Below are 15,679 nucleotides of genomic sequence, written 5' to 3'. Positions count from 1 at the left end.
AGGCCATAGGAATTTTTATAGGAATAGTAAGTGTGAATTCTGCCTCCGTTTATGTAGCAGAACTGTAATATACACGACAGTGGTAAGACACCTAAGAAACCTGGGACTGAAGGTAGGGTTGACATTGGCCACTTGAGGGTATTTGGCTGTAAGGTATTCATGCATATGTATTCTTAAGAATGTCTCAACAATCTTGACCCCTGAGAGTATAGAAATGCTATTCCTTGGATACTGTGAAACAACAAAATGGTATAGGTTAATTGATCCAAAAAATCCCTCAAGGCTTCATTAGGCTAGGGATGTTGTATTTGTTGAGGGTGGTGCAATTTCAAGAAGCCAAGCTCCAGTAGCAGAATTTTCCAAGCCTAAAACGCTAGATGGTTCAAAGGAGGTAGCCATGAAACAGCTGGTCTTCCCACTAGGGCCTGCGGTAAGATTACTCAAAAGAACACTACAAATGGATCCACCTCTAATCCTACTAGAGAGATAAAGCGAGAGCTTAAGCTAGGTGGCCTAGGGTGTCCAGGAAGACTGATGAGCGCAGATATCCCCAGAGGGTGAGGCAATCCACAGAATTCACAGACATGGTAACCTCACTAGCTGTTTTAAACAAACCAAAGTTTGTGGGTGCAGCCCCTTCTCAATGCAGCAGAGAAAAAATAGAGGGTAGCAGTGCATGAGGAGTAGAGTCCCTCATGGAAAAAAACACTTCTTCCATAACTTCGGTTCTGGTAGCACCTCCCAGGGATAGGTGAATAGTGCAAAGTGGATGTGCAAAATCAAAAGGATTTCTGATAGTAAGGTGTGTTGACATGGAGCTCCACTGGTAGCCAAAGGTTTTAATCAGCAGCATGGTATTGATTAAAGACCCTGTGCTATGTTGAAGTTATTGCTATTAATTGCCATCAATACCTAGAAGTCATAGATACATAGTAGCACAGAGAATGATAAAATTTGAAAAAGCCACCTGAAAACCAATGAAGATGTAACCACAGAGCACACTTTATCTATGACAGTGCCTAGTCATGAGATCTTCTAACGCTTCTCATTAGAAGCAATATGTAAGACAAGAGTTGACAAGGAAATCTCATCACATCTAATTAGAAATTAATATAATCTGGGATATCTGATGATGAGTTGTGAGACTTATTAAAGGGACTCATAAGATTTTTTGCAGCTTTTTACAAGAGGAAACTTAGGTTTGTGAGATAATAATATATTTCTAACGATATATTTTGATCAATTTTAAATTGAGTGCAGCTCTGATTACAAACAGTGAGTGGCAATTATATAACATCAACTGACCACTGGATTATTCCAGGCCCAAAGAGATAATTGAATGAGTGGCATATTATATGACATCAACTGACATCTGGATTATTCCAGGCCCAAAGAGATAATTGAATGAGGTAGACATCATGGTCATTTTCCCTGAGTTTACTCTAGTATGCGTTCTAGTATGTGCCTTTGGCACTTATTCCATATAAAAACTATTTCTTCATTGAAGCTCTCACAGGCCATTATAGCTGTTGGTGACCTTTTTCAGGTGTGCCCACATACTTATTAGGTTTTTTGTTTTAGTCTTAAGGAATAATAGACACACATCAGTCATGAGATCTTTTATTCCCTTTGAAAAAGTAACCAGCAACGGCCACAAAACATCAGGCAACAAACCGACTAAGTACGCAGGGCACACCCAAAAAAACATGCCAACAAGTAAACACTACATAGTTCTTCTGAGGTGTGTAGAGAGGGGGCATTAAAGGGGAGTCGGTGAGGGACAATAGAGGAGTGTTTCAGGGGACTAGCTACAGAAGTGACAGATGGATTAAGCAAAATAAAGTTAACTGAACAATGGATAAACAAGGCTGTACAGGATTTAAATGTTCCTGGCAATCATGTGGGGCTCCTTGGAGACAAAGCTACCTGATGTAAGCACGTGATGCAGCTGTTCCCACAACAAAGGCTTCGTGAGTTGGATCTCAGAAATATTTTGGAGTCTTCCTTTCAGCTAAAAATTGCAACAGCAAGGCACCAACTACTTACATGACCTTCGAGAATCATGAGTGGTTTTTTCAATCACCAAGTACATAGAGATTCCCCTTCATCATTATGGATGAATAATTTTCAAATGTCATTAGATATGCCAGGATCATATGCTAGCAAGGTTAACACGTTGCGTACCGGGGTATTCAAATTCCTAGGAATGCCGATTTGGAAATATGTGCCTATTAGGGCGTAATGCCTTTGGTTTAAACATGGTTAAAAAGCTAATGTTTAGAATATAACTTTACCCAATCAAACGTTATGATGCATCAATTCATTATGAATAACGAACAACAACTGAAAACGTACTAATGAATACGTATTGTATGCATTAAAATTGTTTAGGTTGACGCGCCTAAATTACGAGAATCTTCGTCATCCGTCCGGAACGTTCGGGAAAAAAAATGATGAGAATTCTCGCCATCCATACGCAACATGTTAATAACATATTATCTGAGCACTGTTCAAAATACATATTCAACCAAAAATTTAAATGAATGGAGCCCACTGCACTTACAAGCTATCATCAAACCTTTGCAAAGACATTGCCAACATCTTTCATTTCGTCAAAGGTCATATTAGGATCCACAAGAAATAATTGCATTTGTAAACATGCAAATCACCCTCTTTTAAATGCGTGGCATGACAGATTTCAAAAGTACATATGGTATGACAAAGAAGATGAAGTCTCACCAAAAGCTTACACCAATGTAGTTTCCATCTATTGTCAGAGAAGTTATAAGCACCAATGATATCACAAAACATTTACCATTTGAACTGGTTACAGTCATAGTCATTTGGCTGCATTAATTTGTTAAATGTAAAAAAACTGCTAAAGGTGTAATAAAAATATTAACAAGCTGGTGCATGATCTCCTTCACTTTCTTTAATTCAAATATATTACAATTTTTCCCGGCAAATAATATTCATCACCACACTGATTTGGTTTTCTACAAGTAAAACAAACTTGTACAGCAATGCACAAGATATACTTTTGTTATACAGAACATAACATCCAAGAATATTATCAGCTTATAAAACTTCACCGCGACAATTTCAAGAACATTTTTATAACATTTCAAGGTCAATTTGCCAAATTTCTGTAGACAAGCTGAAGTATGACCACAATGCAGTTCAAGCTCTTTATGCAAAATGGCATGTAGCTTTCCCATGACTATTGTCACTCCCACTGCAGAGTATATAATATAATTAATAATTTAAGATGGAAACAATTTTTATGCAAATGGATTGAGATAGTCACCGCCACCCCTATGAGCAAAATTTTCTCCTGAAATTTTATCATTTTCAAACGGATTATTGGAGTCCTCTGCAAAAGGGTTCTTTCTTTCATCATACGCTTGCCCTTTAGAACTGCAGTGCATTCCAATTTCATCCTCATCATAATCACCAAATGGATTTGTGGGAGTGGGTTTCACAGTTGGCTCAGATTTCCCTTGTGTAGACAATTTTGAACTTTGGGAGGGAATATCAGAGCCATGTACAACATTAGACTCTACTGAGTGATTGTATTTGTTATATACAGGACTAACACCCAGTCTGAGGGAGGTTGTAATGTTTGCTGCCAAGGTTGGCTGGCTGTCATGGTAATTGCTGGAGCTAGCTGCCTTGGCCAATGCTGTAGCTGAAGAGGACTGCAGCTGTGGAAATGTTGACAGTGAAGGCATGTCTTGCTTCCTCCTTGAGTCTGCGACACTTGAAGCCGGAGCCTTATACTGTTCTGTTTTCAAATCCAACAAAATTCACAAATATATTAAAATTTTGCTACTAGTTGATTAACCGAACTATGCAGTAGATAAAAAACAAACACACTCATCACAACATAAACATATATCCGTCAAATGACACCAGAAATAAAACATGCTTTTGACAACATGTTTCACGGTGAATATTTTCAGATGTGGGCTCCCAAAAACAAGTGAATTTGAAAAATTTAACCCACTGAAGTAAGTCATAAGAATACATGTAAGTACTCATCATTGTCTTTTTTACTCAGTCAACATGAATTTTGGAAGGCAAACACAATGTGGACTGATATTTTTAAAGATCCATTGATAAGAAGCCCAAATCAATTTCCCAGAATTTTGGAATTACTTCATGAACCCATTACATATTACTTTTTCAAACAGAAAATCTGCACATCTTAATATGTAGTTAGGATGGATTACGTAATTTAAACAAACTCATTTGGGGAGCTAAATGCCTTATGCATCCTAATGATGATGGAATTCTATGAGTCAATATGATTTATTCTACTGGCAACGAGATAGAAGTATTCAAAACATGGTGCTATTGAGGAGTGAGAAAGATCAAATGGATTACCTGAGTGAGTAACAAGGGATATCAATGACGAGTGGGAGAGAAGAGAAGCCAACTTAAAACCCTGACAAGATGAAATCAAATCGAAACTAAAAGCTTGAACCTGGAGGAAGGGCTCCATATCAGCAATGATATGAATTCACTAAGTGCTATCATTGCTAATACAGGCAAGATGACATAATTTGTACATAAATGGGACATGAAGGACTAATGAGGACACAGTCAAAGGATATGTGGAAGGTAAGAATGACAATGAAAGACCTTGAATGAGATGTGTAAATTAGATGATAAAGAATGCTAAAGAGAAGAGAGATATCAATATCGAAAGGTTCTCTGATCGGAGACTTATGTGAATAGCTGCAAAAAACTAATTTCAGGATTGTTGAGTGGTGATGACAGTAATGATTAAAACCACAGGCAAAACTGATGTATTTATTGCGAGAAAATGCTAATACTAATCTACAGCTCAATGAGCCTAAGCCTTAGTGCTCTGCATCCAAATGACATGAGTAAAACACAATTACAAATTAAACCAGAATTAGCTCTACAAATTCAATATGAGATTAATGGCCACAAATGAGATGATTAAAAAAAAATCTAAGCATACCAAACTTGAACTTTTAACAAATCAAGGCATCTTGTTATGTACTATAACTATACAGCAGAGGCATATGAAATCAAAAACTCAGGCATAGAAGAAGGCAGTGAAAAATTTCCATTTCTCAATTGTTTCTTAACATAAATGATGCTATATCGGAAAAAATATTGGCAAGTAAAATCATCCATGGATTTCCAAAGAAAAATATTATTTTGGAAATTGAAAAGTAATACTTAAAGTTAAATCTTCTTAGCATGAAATACATACTAGCTTAGGAAACTCTAAAACTTCCTCAAAATAAAAGTACTTACATGTAAGAGAGAAGCACTTTATTACTTTAACAAGTACATAGTGCACCCAATGTGCATCACTTATACACATTTCTCAGTACATATTCAGTTTTTTTGTGGATAGAAATTAATAAATGAAAGTAAACATTGATGCAAGGATGATAATTGAATAAAGGATTCCATTAAAGTGGCTGACAAAATCACCAAATCACTGAGAATAAAAAAGGCCTACTTTCAAATACTACTTATGCTATCAATAAGTGCTCTCTCAAAAATACTCTGCGATATCACATAGCATTGCCAATTTATGGAGTGGAATTATAGGACAATATGGAGAGGACCTCTAAATGGTAATGAGTTGGGATAATGCGGAGGAAGAGTGCCAGAATGCAGGTTAAAAGCTTTCCACAGTATGATGAAAGGATAATCAGGCTAGGCTATGATATACCTATCCCAGAGATACCACAGTAGTACAGGTTTACATGCCAATGATGGGCTTTGAAGATGAGGAGGTAGAAGACCTATACGAGGACATCACGGAGGTAATCAAGCATGTGAAAGGGGAAGAGAATCTTATTAGTTTAGGAGATCAGAAAGCTGTCATTGTAGGTACAGACGAAAGAATAGTGAGAGAATATGGAGGATTCTCAGGATTGATGATTTCTGATGATGATGATTGCCAATTTAATACAGTGGAATCAAAACCTAGGCAGTTGAGGCATGCAAATTGAAACTGTGCAGATGGAAGATTGAAGGCTAAGTTAGCCCACCAAGCCAAAAAATGAGAAGCAAGAAAAGTCTGTGTAGATCAGGCACAACAACCAATGAGATTTAAAAATATTAGTAAAACAGGCTTTAGGTACACAAAAATTCCTCTGGAATGGGAATCAAACCAAGGACTTTTGGCTTTCTGGGCAACTGTGCAGACAGTCATGCTACCCAGGTTCCCAATTTCCCATGGCAATTGTACTGTGGCTCACGGTGCTAAATGCTAGGCCTTCGCCGTCCATCCAAGATGGCAATGGGTGGGAAAAGGGACTTCCATGAAGTCACAATCAGTTGAGAGCCTCAAACCTGTACTAAAGTGGCTCAAGGTGTAAATACGTAGTATGTACAGTGAATCCTCGGTTTGCGAACGCCTCTGATGACGAACAATTCGGATAACGACCAAAAATTTCAATAAAAATTTGCCTCGGATAGCGAACAAAATTTCGGTTAACAAAGAGATGTGTAGCGGACATGTTTGTGTTCGGTGCTGTGCGATCCCAAATGGATACAAAGTGATACAATGTCTACAACAGTAAGTCTACAAGTAATAAAATGTAATACAATACATATATACCCTGTAACTTTCATATGATAGCGAGTCAATAGGAGCTAGGAACCAATTAATCCTATTAACTTTATATTTCATGGGGAAAGTTGTTTCGGATAACAACCAGCTTTCTGGAACGGATTGTGGTCGTCATCCGAGGTTCTACTGCATTTCAATGGAAGATGGTGAAATTTACAACTAACATCCAGTACCATCCCCAACAGCACACATTTGGATATACATAATGTATTTATATTGTATTTTCATGGGTCACATACATATGTATTTTTGTTATGTATAACATGTGTAATTCATATGTATTATTGGATGTATTTCCTTTGTATTCATACATATGTAAAAGTGGTACGTGTTACACGATAAATACATTTGTATATTTGAAATTTGAATACTTATGTAAATGTGGTCAAAAATACAAATGTAAATATCGTGTAACACTTGCTACTTTTACATATGTATGAATACAGAGGAAATACATATGTAAATGTGGTCAAAAATACACAAAATATACATTATGTATATTTCCTGTAATTTTTGAGAGGTGGATTTTCGTGGCGTCTAGTGAAATGTTCAGAAACATTTTTGCAGAAATAATATGTTCACTGCAAACGCCAGATTTCCTCATTTCAATGATCATTCATCCATTCGAATTTATACCCAGGAAGCTTAAAAATAAATCATATACTGATCGATGTGAGCAAGGGTAGTATGGCGACCATATTTATGTTAATTTGTAAATGCACGCGAAATACAGACGTATTACATATGTAAAATTCAGTGTCCATCCGCGAAATATACACATGGAAAATGGTTCACAATACATGAAAAATACAAAAAATAGTTCTTGCACAGCGCAAAAGTAAAAGCGAAGTTTAATTTTGAAACAATATTTTATATTAACTGTTTAAACAAAAAAATTAAATTCTCAATTCTGTCGCAACAGGCTAGGAAAGTGAGTGGGAGTGATAATCTCGTTAACAGTTAGCTCGGCATTTCGTTCGAGACTACGAGAACGTCAAGAACGTGCTGTAGGAGGAACTCCGGCTACTGATGTATAGTAAATTTTATATTTGTTTGTATTATTATACGTATTGGAAGAATTGACATAGTGTTTTAATCCTCGATAACCGGTGCGTGTGGATGGTGTGCTCAAACCGAAGCTATGTTTTGCTGGAAATGTGCTTCAATCCCGCACGTTATTGCGATTCGTGCAAGCCAGCTCCAACAGTTTCCTGTCACTGGATAATTAAGGTAAGGTATGATTTATCTTTTATTATATTGTACGCATACATAGACTACATTAATTATGTTATTTGAGTATATTTGGATACAACTATTGGCGCAATGTGTTGACCACATTGCGCCAATAGAGGTAATTATTTTGTTTATGTTTGGCTATTGTTTTCCTTTTTTGTTGAGTTATGTATCGAGGAGACTGGTGTCCATTGAAGTTATATGGTAAAACATAGTAATGTCAATCTTGTACGTATAAATTAATAGATTATGCGTCGTATAGTAATTCCGTGCTTCGCGGCTGAAGTTACATTTTTTCTTCTCTTAATTAAGAGCAGAAAAAATTATTTAAAGGAATGTTTTCGTTCACGTGTAGGTTGTTTTATCGCTGTTTATTACCACAACCTACTGTATTGTAGTTCTTGCATTCCTAGTTATCCTATGCTTTAGTCATAACATCTTTGACCTTAGACTTATCAGCGTAGCCTTGTCACTAATAGATTCCTCGAGGTTCCGAGCGGTTTTGCCCTCTACTTCTAATTATTTAACGAACAAGAAGTATTGGTCGTGTAATATCGGTTCCCTTAAAGCAAAATGTAATATTTCTTTCATCTTGAAATGCAGTCAATCAAGGTGCATTTCGTCATTATTATTAACACAAGATAAATACGTAATTTTCATGCGAAAGTTTGTCATTATATGTAAGAAAAAGGTGCGTACGGGCCAAATTAATTAATTATAATTTTCTTTTCATGCTCTTTCGCGCATACCCAGCAGGCGACGATGTAAATAGCTTGGCCTGGACAAGAGGAGAATGGATTACGAAAAAAAACGACGACGCAAAGCCAGAAGACCAGGTGGAATTGTTAATACCGAGGTAAGCTTTGAGGGAAAAATTTTTTTATCTATTATGTATGAAATTTATTTGTTTGAAAATTTGATATCACAAGTTTATATTTTTTCTGTGTGAGTCATCCGCTACTTAATCATGGTACTAATATATTAGTATCATGTACTAAATAAGCATACCAATGGATTCACGTTTTCCTAGTTAATTTATATTTAAAAGTAGTCATATGATCTTTTCTCATATTTCTCATTCTTCTCAAGAGAAAGGCTATTAATTTTGTATAATGAAAGCATTTCCCCAAAATATATGATTTCTCAAAGGACAAGGTCAAATCTGCACTAGCTGGGACCTCGACATAATTGGTAAATGAAAAAATTTAAAACTTATGTCTGGAATCTAGCAGAGAAGCCAAACTTTCATTTGCATTCAGAATACAGAATTAGTACTAAAATTACAGACTTCACAGAATACTGACTGCCTATATGAATTGAAAAAAATAAATAAAATTGAAAGGCCTTGAGCTCCTATTCAGATCCTACAAAAAGATATATTTTTGCATGACTTTTAAACTTGACTTCTTCTTTTCTCCTTTCAGAAAGTGGTTAATTGTGCAGAGTTGGTTTCCTGAATTCAGGTTTTTTCTTGTGCAATGGGTTACAACGCTTGTTCCGTGCTAACATTTTTTTCTATTTTCCAATTCAAACCATTGTTTGTACTTGATTTATCTTTGTGCCATTTTTTTAAACTAAGTTTCACCTACTGTTTGCTGGCCCTTAATGCTTGTTAGCAATATTCATGGCCACACTTGTTATTTGTGTGTATTATTTTATTTTTCTCTTTGAATAAATGTTTTATTATCTGTATGTTCTGGTTTCCTTATATTTATTCATCCGTTTGATCCATATTGATATTAAGTGGATGTGGGTCAGAAAATCAATATGTATAATTCGTGTACGAGGGCCTGCAGATACATATGTATATTACATGTAAGGATATTCAGATTTCCAATTTGTAATACGCATGTATACATACATCCTGAGGGACTTTTGAGCCACTTTTACGTGAAATATACAGACGTAATACGATTGTATTCCTTTGTATACATATGTATAATTCATGTATGGGTATTCAGATTTCCAATTTGTAATACGCACGAATACATACATCCATAGGGACTTTTGAACCACTTCTACGTGAAATATACCGATGTAATACGATCGTATTCCATCTTATACATATGTATTTGGGCATGTATTTTTTGTGTATTATTGATGTAATACAAATGCCGTGTTATCTGGGATGAGCCACGGTACAATTGCCATGCAAAATCAGGAGTGTAGTGATCTGCTCAGTGGCCAGAAAAGCCAAAGGTCTATGGTTCGATTCACGATCCTGAAGATTTTTTTCTCATAGCCATCCATGTAAATTTCACCTCAGTTCACACAGCAAGATTGAAAAATTACACAGTCTGTAGGAGTCCAGAACCTCATTCAGAATGGTCAAGAAATTTATTGACTCCTAAAAAATACAAACATATATATCACCTATAGCACTGTTAATTAAGGCTCACACCTCGGAAATGAGGAAGACAAAAGTAGAAGAGTTACATATTCCCTAATGCATGCACAATTAAAAACAGTGAAAAGAATCACATACCTCACTCCACAATCATTTTTGAAACTCACTTAGCAAAAAAATGCACACACTCCATAACTACTACCACTCCTCTATTATGAACACTACAAGCAGTATTGAAGCAATGAATGCACAAAAATAAATTAATTAACCCTAATACAGCAGATGTCAATAACACTGCATATACACAGGCATACAAAAAATAATAACATTCATAATAAGCTGCACTGCAATACAATCAGCTATACAAAAATTAACCAAATTAAATATTCAGAAGGAAGAGACCTTTCACCCTTGGTTACCATAAAGAAAAAAAAGGAAAATATGCATACATGTATGAGCAACCATCTTCTGTTATTCCCACATTCAGAGCACAATCTTCATCAGATACTCACAAGATGCTCACAAGATTAAAACTGCTCACAGTGAACATGCAAACTTGGGCACAAAAGCAAACCACGAAAACAAAAGCAGAAGGAAAAAGATATATGTACTCAAGCCACTTTCTATAGCTTCCATTTTCAAAGAATGCTAACCCACAGTTTAAGGCAGCTAAGGAAGTAAAATTAATGACTAGCAATGATAAAGCATCAAAAACTTCAACTAGAATATGGATAAGAATCAGGAATTGGTTGGAGAGGTGAAAATAATCAGCTTAGTGATTACATAATCACATTTTTTATACCTGACCCCAGTGTCAACTATTCTATTGTTATCATCACTGATCAATAAATGCAGAACATTTATAAACTGGGTCTGTTAAGAAAAATGTGTCAAAGCTGATAACATTCATTTCAACAAACACAGAGTTTATTATGCCTACCACCATGATGTCCATAAATTGAATCTCATCTTTCTATTAAAATGTATGTTTAAGCTTGCAACACAATTAAAATTTTGTACTATAGCAGTCATCATCCTCCAGCTCAAGTCCAGTTGTCACAACAGACAAATCAATTTATACGATGAGGTAGGAAGCAACATGGTACACCCATGCCTCGCATAGCTCAACGGATGCATTCCTTAGGGTCTTGCCGCTTATCGAATTTGTTATTTGACAGCATTTTATTCTTGTTATACTATACACTAAATTTTATACTATACATTGAATACTAGTTGAGGGGGAAAGGAGCCACTCTCAATCACAGCTTGGAGGTCATCAGAAAATGTCGTGGCAAGGGTGCTATCAGCACTTGCAGATTCACCTGATATCGCTGCACTAAAACACCAGCTCGCCGTTTAAAATTCTGCAACTAACGGGAGCAATAAAAGTCTTGGAGCAATCACCACCCTCCACCTTCTTTTACAGATCCAAATAAAGCCACAGATTTTACACAAATAACTGCCTGTGATAGAGAAACATCATTTAACCATTTATGATAAGTCCAGGTAATCAGAGGTCTGTTTTTTTCCAGCAGTGAACTTTGCATGCGTGTTGAGTGCTTGGCTGATGTCACTGACATTTTAACTTTGTCTTTATTATGAATAATAATGCAGACTGTCAACGCTCTTGAGCTTAAACTTACGGGCAATAATGCATTGAATCTCTCCATTTTCAAAGCAATTGATCACTTTCAATTTCCCTTCTATGTTTATGCTTTTCCTTGATAACTTCTTTATTTTTCTATCCGCATTCCTATTTTTTGATATTTTTCACTTGTTTTTTACTCCATAAGGTTCTTTCACAATCAATTACCTTCAACTACTGAACAACTGCTGTACTGTATTCCTGAGACCCAGAGGGCCTACGACTGCTGGGAAGGAATGAAGCCAATGTGTTAGACCCTTTAACATAACTCTTCATAGTGTAGATGCTATTTATATGCAACTCGCCCACTGCTTCATTTCTCCCCCGTGACTACCGATGACCTTGAAAGGTTAAGGCCCTTAAGTGGAAGTCAGTTCGCTCGATGACTTATTATGGCAAAAATGACATCTCAAACTGCATTGCTTTCAAAAAAACTCTTTTTCCTTTACCTTCAAACTTAATTAATGATCTGAATTAACTAATGTCATTCAGTTAAGGAGACGAGATACTTTGGTAGGTCGGCTATCTGGAAGGCATGACGAGTATGTAATGTTTTGCCCATTGTGCAGCTATGGATTTCGATGAATATATCAGCAAAGAATAAGATTTGAGGCAAGCAATACCATTAATACGGGCAATTTTGTGAGAGTAATTTTGTGTGTACTTTATGCAAGTTCACATTTTACCAAGAGAATATTAAGGTTATCTGATTATGTAAAGCAGCATTAGGATGTTTCCCTAAGGAACAAATTTGCACTATGCGAGGTATAGGTTAATAGTGATAAACTTGTGGCACAAGCCCCGGATCTGGCTTTGCCGTCTAAATTTATGGGTCTTCGAATAATTTTTATCTCCGGGGCCAGGGGGAAAAGGTAGCACCCGCCATGGCTGGCTTCGCCGACAACTCTTCTGAATGGCGAAGCCGTTCAGTCGACCTATGTACCCGAGGCAGGCTTTACCAGCCAGGGGGAAAGGGTATTGCGTGCCGTGACCGGCTTCACTAGCACACTCCTCTGAATGGCTTCGCCGTTCCCTGAACCTATGCCCCCAAAGTTCCCGGGGCAAGGGGGATAGGGTAGCACCCACCGTGGCCAGCTTCACCAGCAAACTTCTCAGATTGGCTTCCCCAAGCCTCAAAGATTTCTTGGGTTCTGCACCGGGTCAGGTCCTCCATATCTCCATCCAACGTTTTGATAAGCAACTCGCCCATCGTCTTCAAGGATCGATTCACGAATGAATCATTGGATTTGTGAATCCCAGAAGGTGATGGGCGATTTGATTATCGAAACGTTGGAAGGAGATATGGACGACCTGACCCGGTACAGAACCCAAGAAATCTTTACTGCTACTGTTCGCCGGGAAATAACCAAACATTACGTTAGAAAGCATAATATTCCCCTGAAGGTGACAACTTCATTTCAATACATTTCCCAGAAGGTCTAAAGGGCCAGGAATGTTAACTTCATGATTAACATGGGATTCATTCACAATGGAATAGGCATTTGGGTATTCCTATGAGTTAAGTTGTCTTAAGTATAAAATTTCTTCACTGGTCATGCTGGAATATTTGTATTATGCACCCTCAGCCCATATAGTATTACTTTTGTGGTATCAAGAATGAATAAATGCCTGAGAAGACAATGCTAGTCCCCGAACAGATTTGATTCTGGGTGATAGGCTGAAAGATGATGACTTTGGAAGACATTGCCGCTGACATTGTCATTCCTGCTTCAGATAAGCTGAAGAGCTAATGGCAACATACAATCAGATGCATGAAAACAAAGCTTTAGATTACAACTAACAGAAACTGAACATTACGCAGAATTTGGAAGTCAAATTGCACATAAGCATATGGTAAAATCATTATTTCAAAAATGAAAATATGGCACGGAGAGGTCATCTTCAGAAGTGGAGCCCAAATGAGAGATTTTAAGAGAGGTTTTGTAATTATACAAGTTCATAAAGGGACTTTTTTCGTAATGCATTAATAATAGAAAGGGCCCAGGAATGGGGCTTCTATGACTTCTTTATGTGAAGTCTCTCGTAAAATTTCACTACTCGGATGTTTGTTCCAAAGAGATTTTACTACATAAATTATTAAAGTGAAACACTGAAATCAATCCTATTATAGTGCTGGAAGGTGTAAGTGGTGATGATAGTGATGAATGTTTTTGGGTTGGCATAGTACATTCAAAAGAGAATTGGAGGTTTCAGTGCCATCAATGAGGATGAATTTCCTGAGTATTTTAAAATGTAAATACAAGGTTCACTTACTTTGTAACTCCACTCAATGAAGTAATAGCAGTTTAGCCAGATAATGAAGAGGCTTATTTGCTCAACAAACCTAAGGAATTTCACCAAGGATATATTTTTTTGGATAGATTTCTGGATTTCATGAAAAAAATGTTAGTTTTATTGATTAGCTTCAAGACTATTTGATCTATTGTCATCAAATGGCTGTATCATGTGCCAACATGGATATTGCTCAGTAATTACCCCAGTGAAAAAAGGAGAAACTAAAAAGAATATTTGTAAATTTTTAAAGGTAACATATTAGAGATGGATCGCCACTTTTCTGAAAGGAGAGGTAGTAATCTCTGTGGGTTGTAATTCCACACCTCAGAACAGTTTGGTATTCCGCACACAGCCTGGCAATAAGTTGCATTGTAAAATAAATGGGCAATTAATCAAGCAAACGCTTCTTAGAAGCTCCACCTTTTCCAGCATGAAAACCCTTAGGAACAGTTTTTGCACCCAATGAGAAGTTAACCGACATAATGGTTGTAGCAGATCTTACTTTGATATTGTAGTCCTTCCCACAAATATTACATGGCTAAATTTACCTTTAAAATACGTATTCATAACATCATTACTATACAATAAAAGATATATTTACAGTAAAAACTCGATAAAACTAACCCCCATACAGAGAAATGTTTAGGAAACCTCCCCACTTCGAGGGGAAGCCAAAACTCCACTCTGTGCGTCTATAGCTCTCCTCTGACCTTTGTGCTGCTGCTCCAAGCACTTCACAATTTTTCACTCCTCTCTGAACTGCCAAGGCATTTCACAAGTCCAAGTGGTTCAACAGAAAATCCGCAGCACTTTTAAAATAAAATTTCAATAATATCCCATTGAGTATCCCTTCTGTTAAACAAGCCTTCCTTTCTTCAGTCCTTACACTATTGTGTGCATAAGTATGAATAATGTCTATAAGTACAAGGGGAGGAAGCAGCACTCAGCATGGTCATGGAGGAGGAGTGGAAGAAAAATTTGCCTTCCTCGGTGGCTAGGTAGAGTCTGAAGACATATCTAATGCCAATGAGTCTAGCTTCTTCTACTATCTCCCTCCGGACCCCATGTTAACTACAAAGGGAGATCTTTGCCATAGGGACAATAGAAGCAAAGAAAGATTTACCATTCCTTGCCATGCCTATCCATCTATTCCAGTTCTATCAGTGACAGGCCTGAAAAGTGAAACCTTTTGAGACCAGTGAGTATGCAAGTCCGAGAATCTTCAAGAATGTCAAAAAATTGCCATGCTCTAATGGGAATAACAAAAATGTGTGAATGATGGCAATTTTACTTAGTGAATGGCTCGTGACACTTGAAGCAATCATGGAAAGTAAAAATATAAAAATTCTTCTTTCCCTTGATGGCTGCACTACTCACAAAACTTTGGATTTGAAACTGAGGAACATGAAAGGCATTCACTTTCCCCCTAATTGCACAAGTTAAGAGCAACCACTTGTTCAGGGGTTATTTCCATAATCAAAAGTGCATTTAGAAGCCAACTATTCAAATACCTCCAAACTAAACTAGGAATTGC

At 36.8% G+C, this 15,679-nt stretch overlaps 1 protein-coding gene across 3 annotated transcripts in view; it reads right to left on the bottom strand.

Moving 5' to 3' along the window:
- Nucleotides 1-2,910: 2,910 nt before the first annotated feature.
- LOC124170496 (vacuolar protein sorting-associated protein 11 homolog) overlaps nt 2,911-15,679 on the bottom strand; it is a 129,786-nt gene continuing 117,017 nt past the window's right edge. For 2 of the 3 annotated variants that reach the window (XM_046549253.1, XM_046549254.1), the window contains one exon: nt 2,911-3,784. In XM_046549253.1, coding sequence (XP_046405209.1) covers nt 3,282-3,784 — 503 coding nt within the window. In that variant the 3' untranslated portion in view covers nt 2,911-3,281. Of the gene's footprint in view, nt 3,785-14,124; nt 14,236-15,679 lie in introns of all 3 variants that reach the window. The other variant, XR_006867478.1, reaches the window with a different exon arrangement.

This window comes from Ischnura elegans, chromosome X, assembly GCF_921293095.1.
Source record: "Ischnura elegans chromosome X, ioIscEleg1.1, whole genome shotgun sequence".
Lineage (NCBI taxonomy): Eukaryota > Metazoa > Arthropoda > Insecta > Odonata > Coenagrionidae > Ischnura > Ischnura elegans.
The sequence above is the reverse complement of the archived record's forward strand: the minus strand, read 5'-3'. Positions and strand labels throughout refer to the sequence as shown.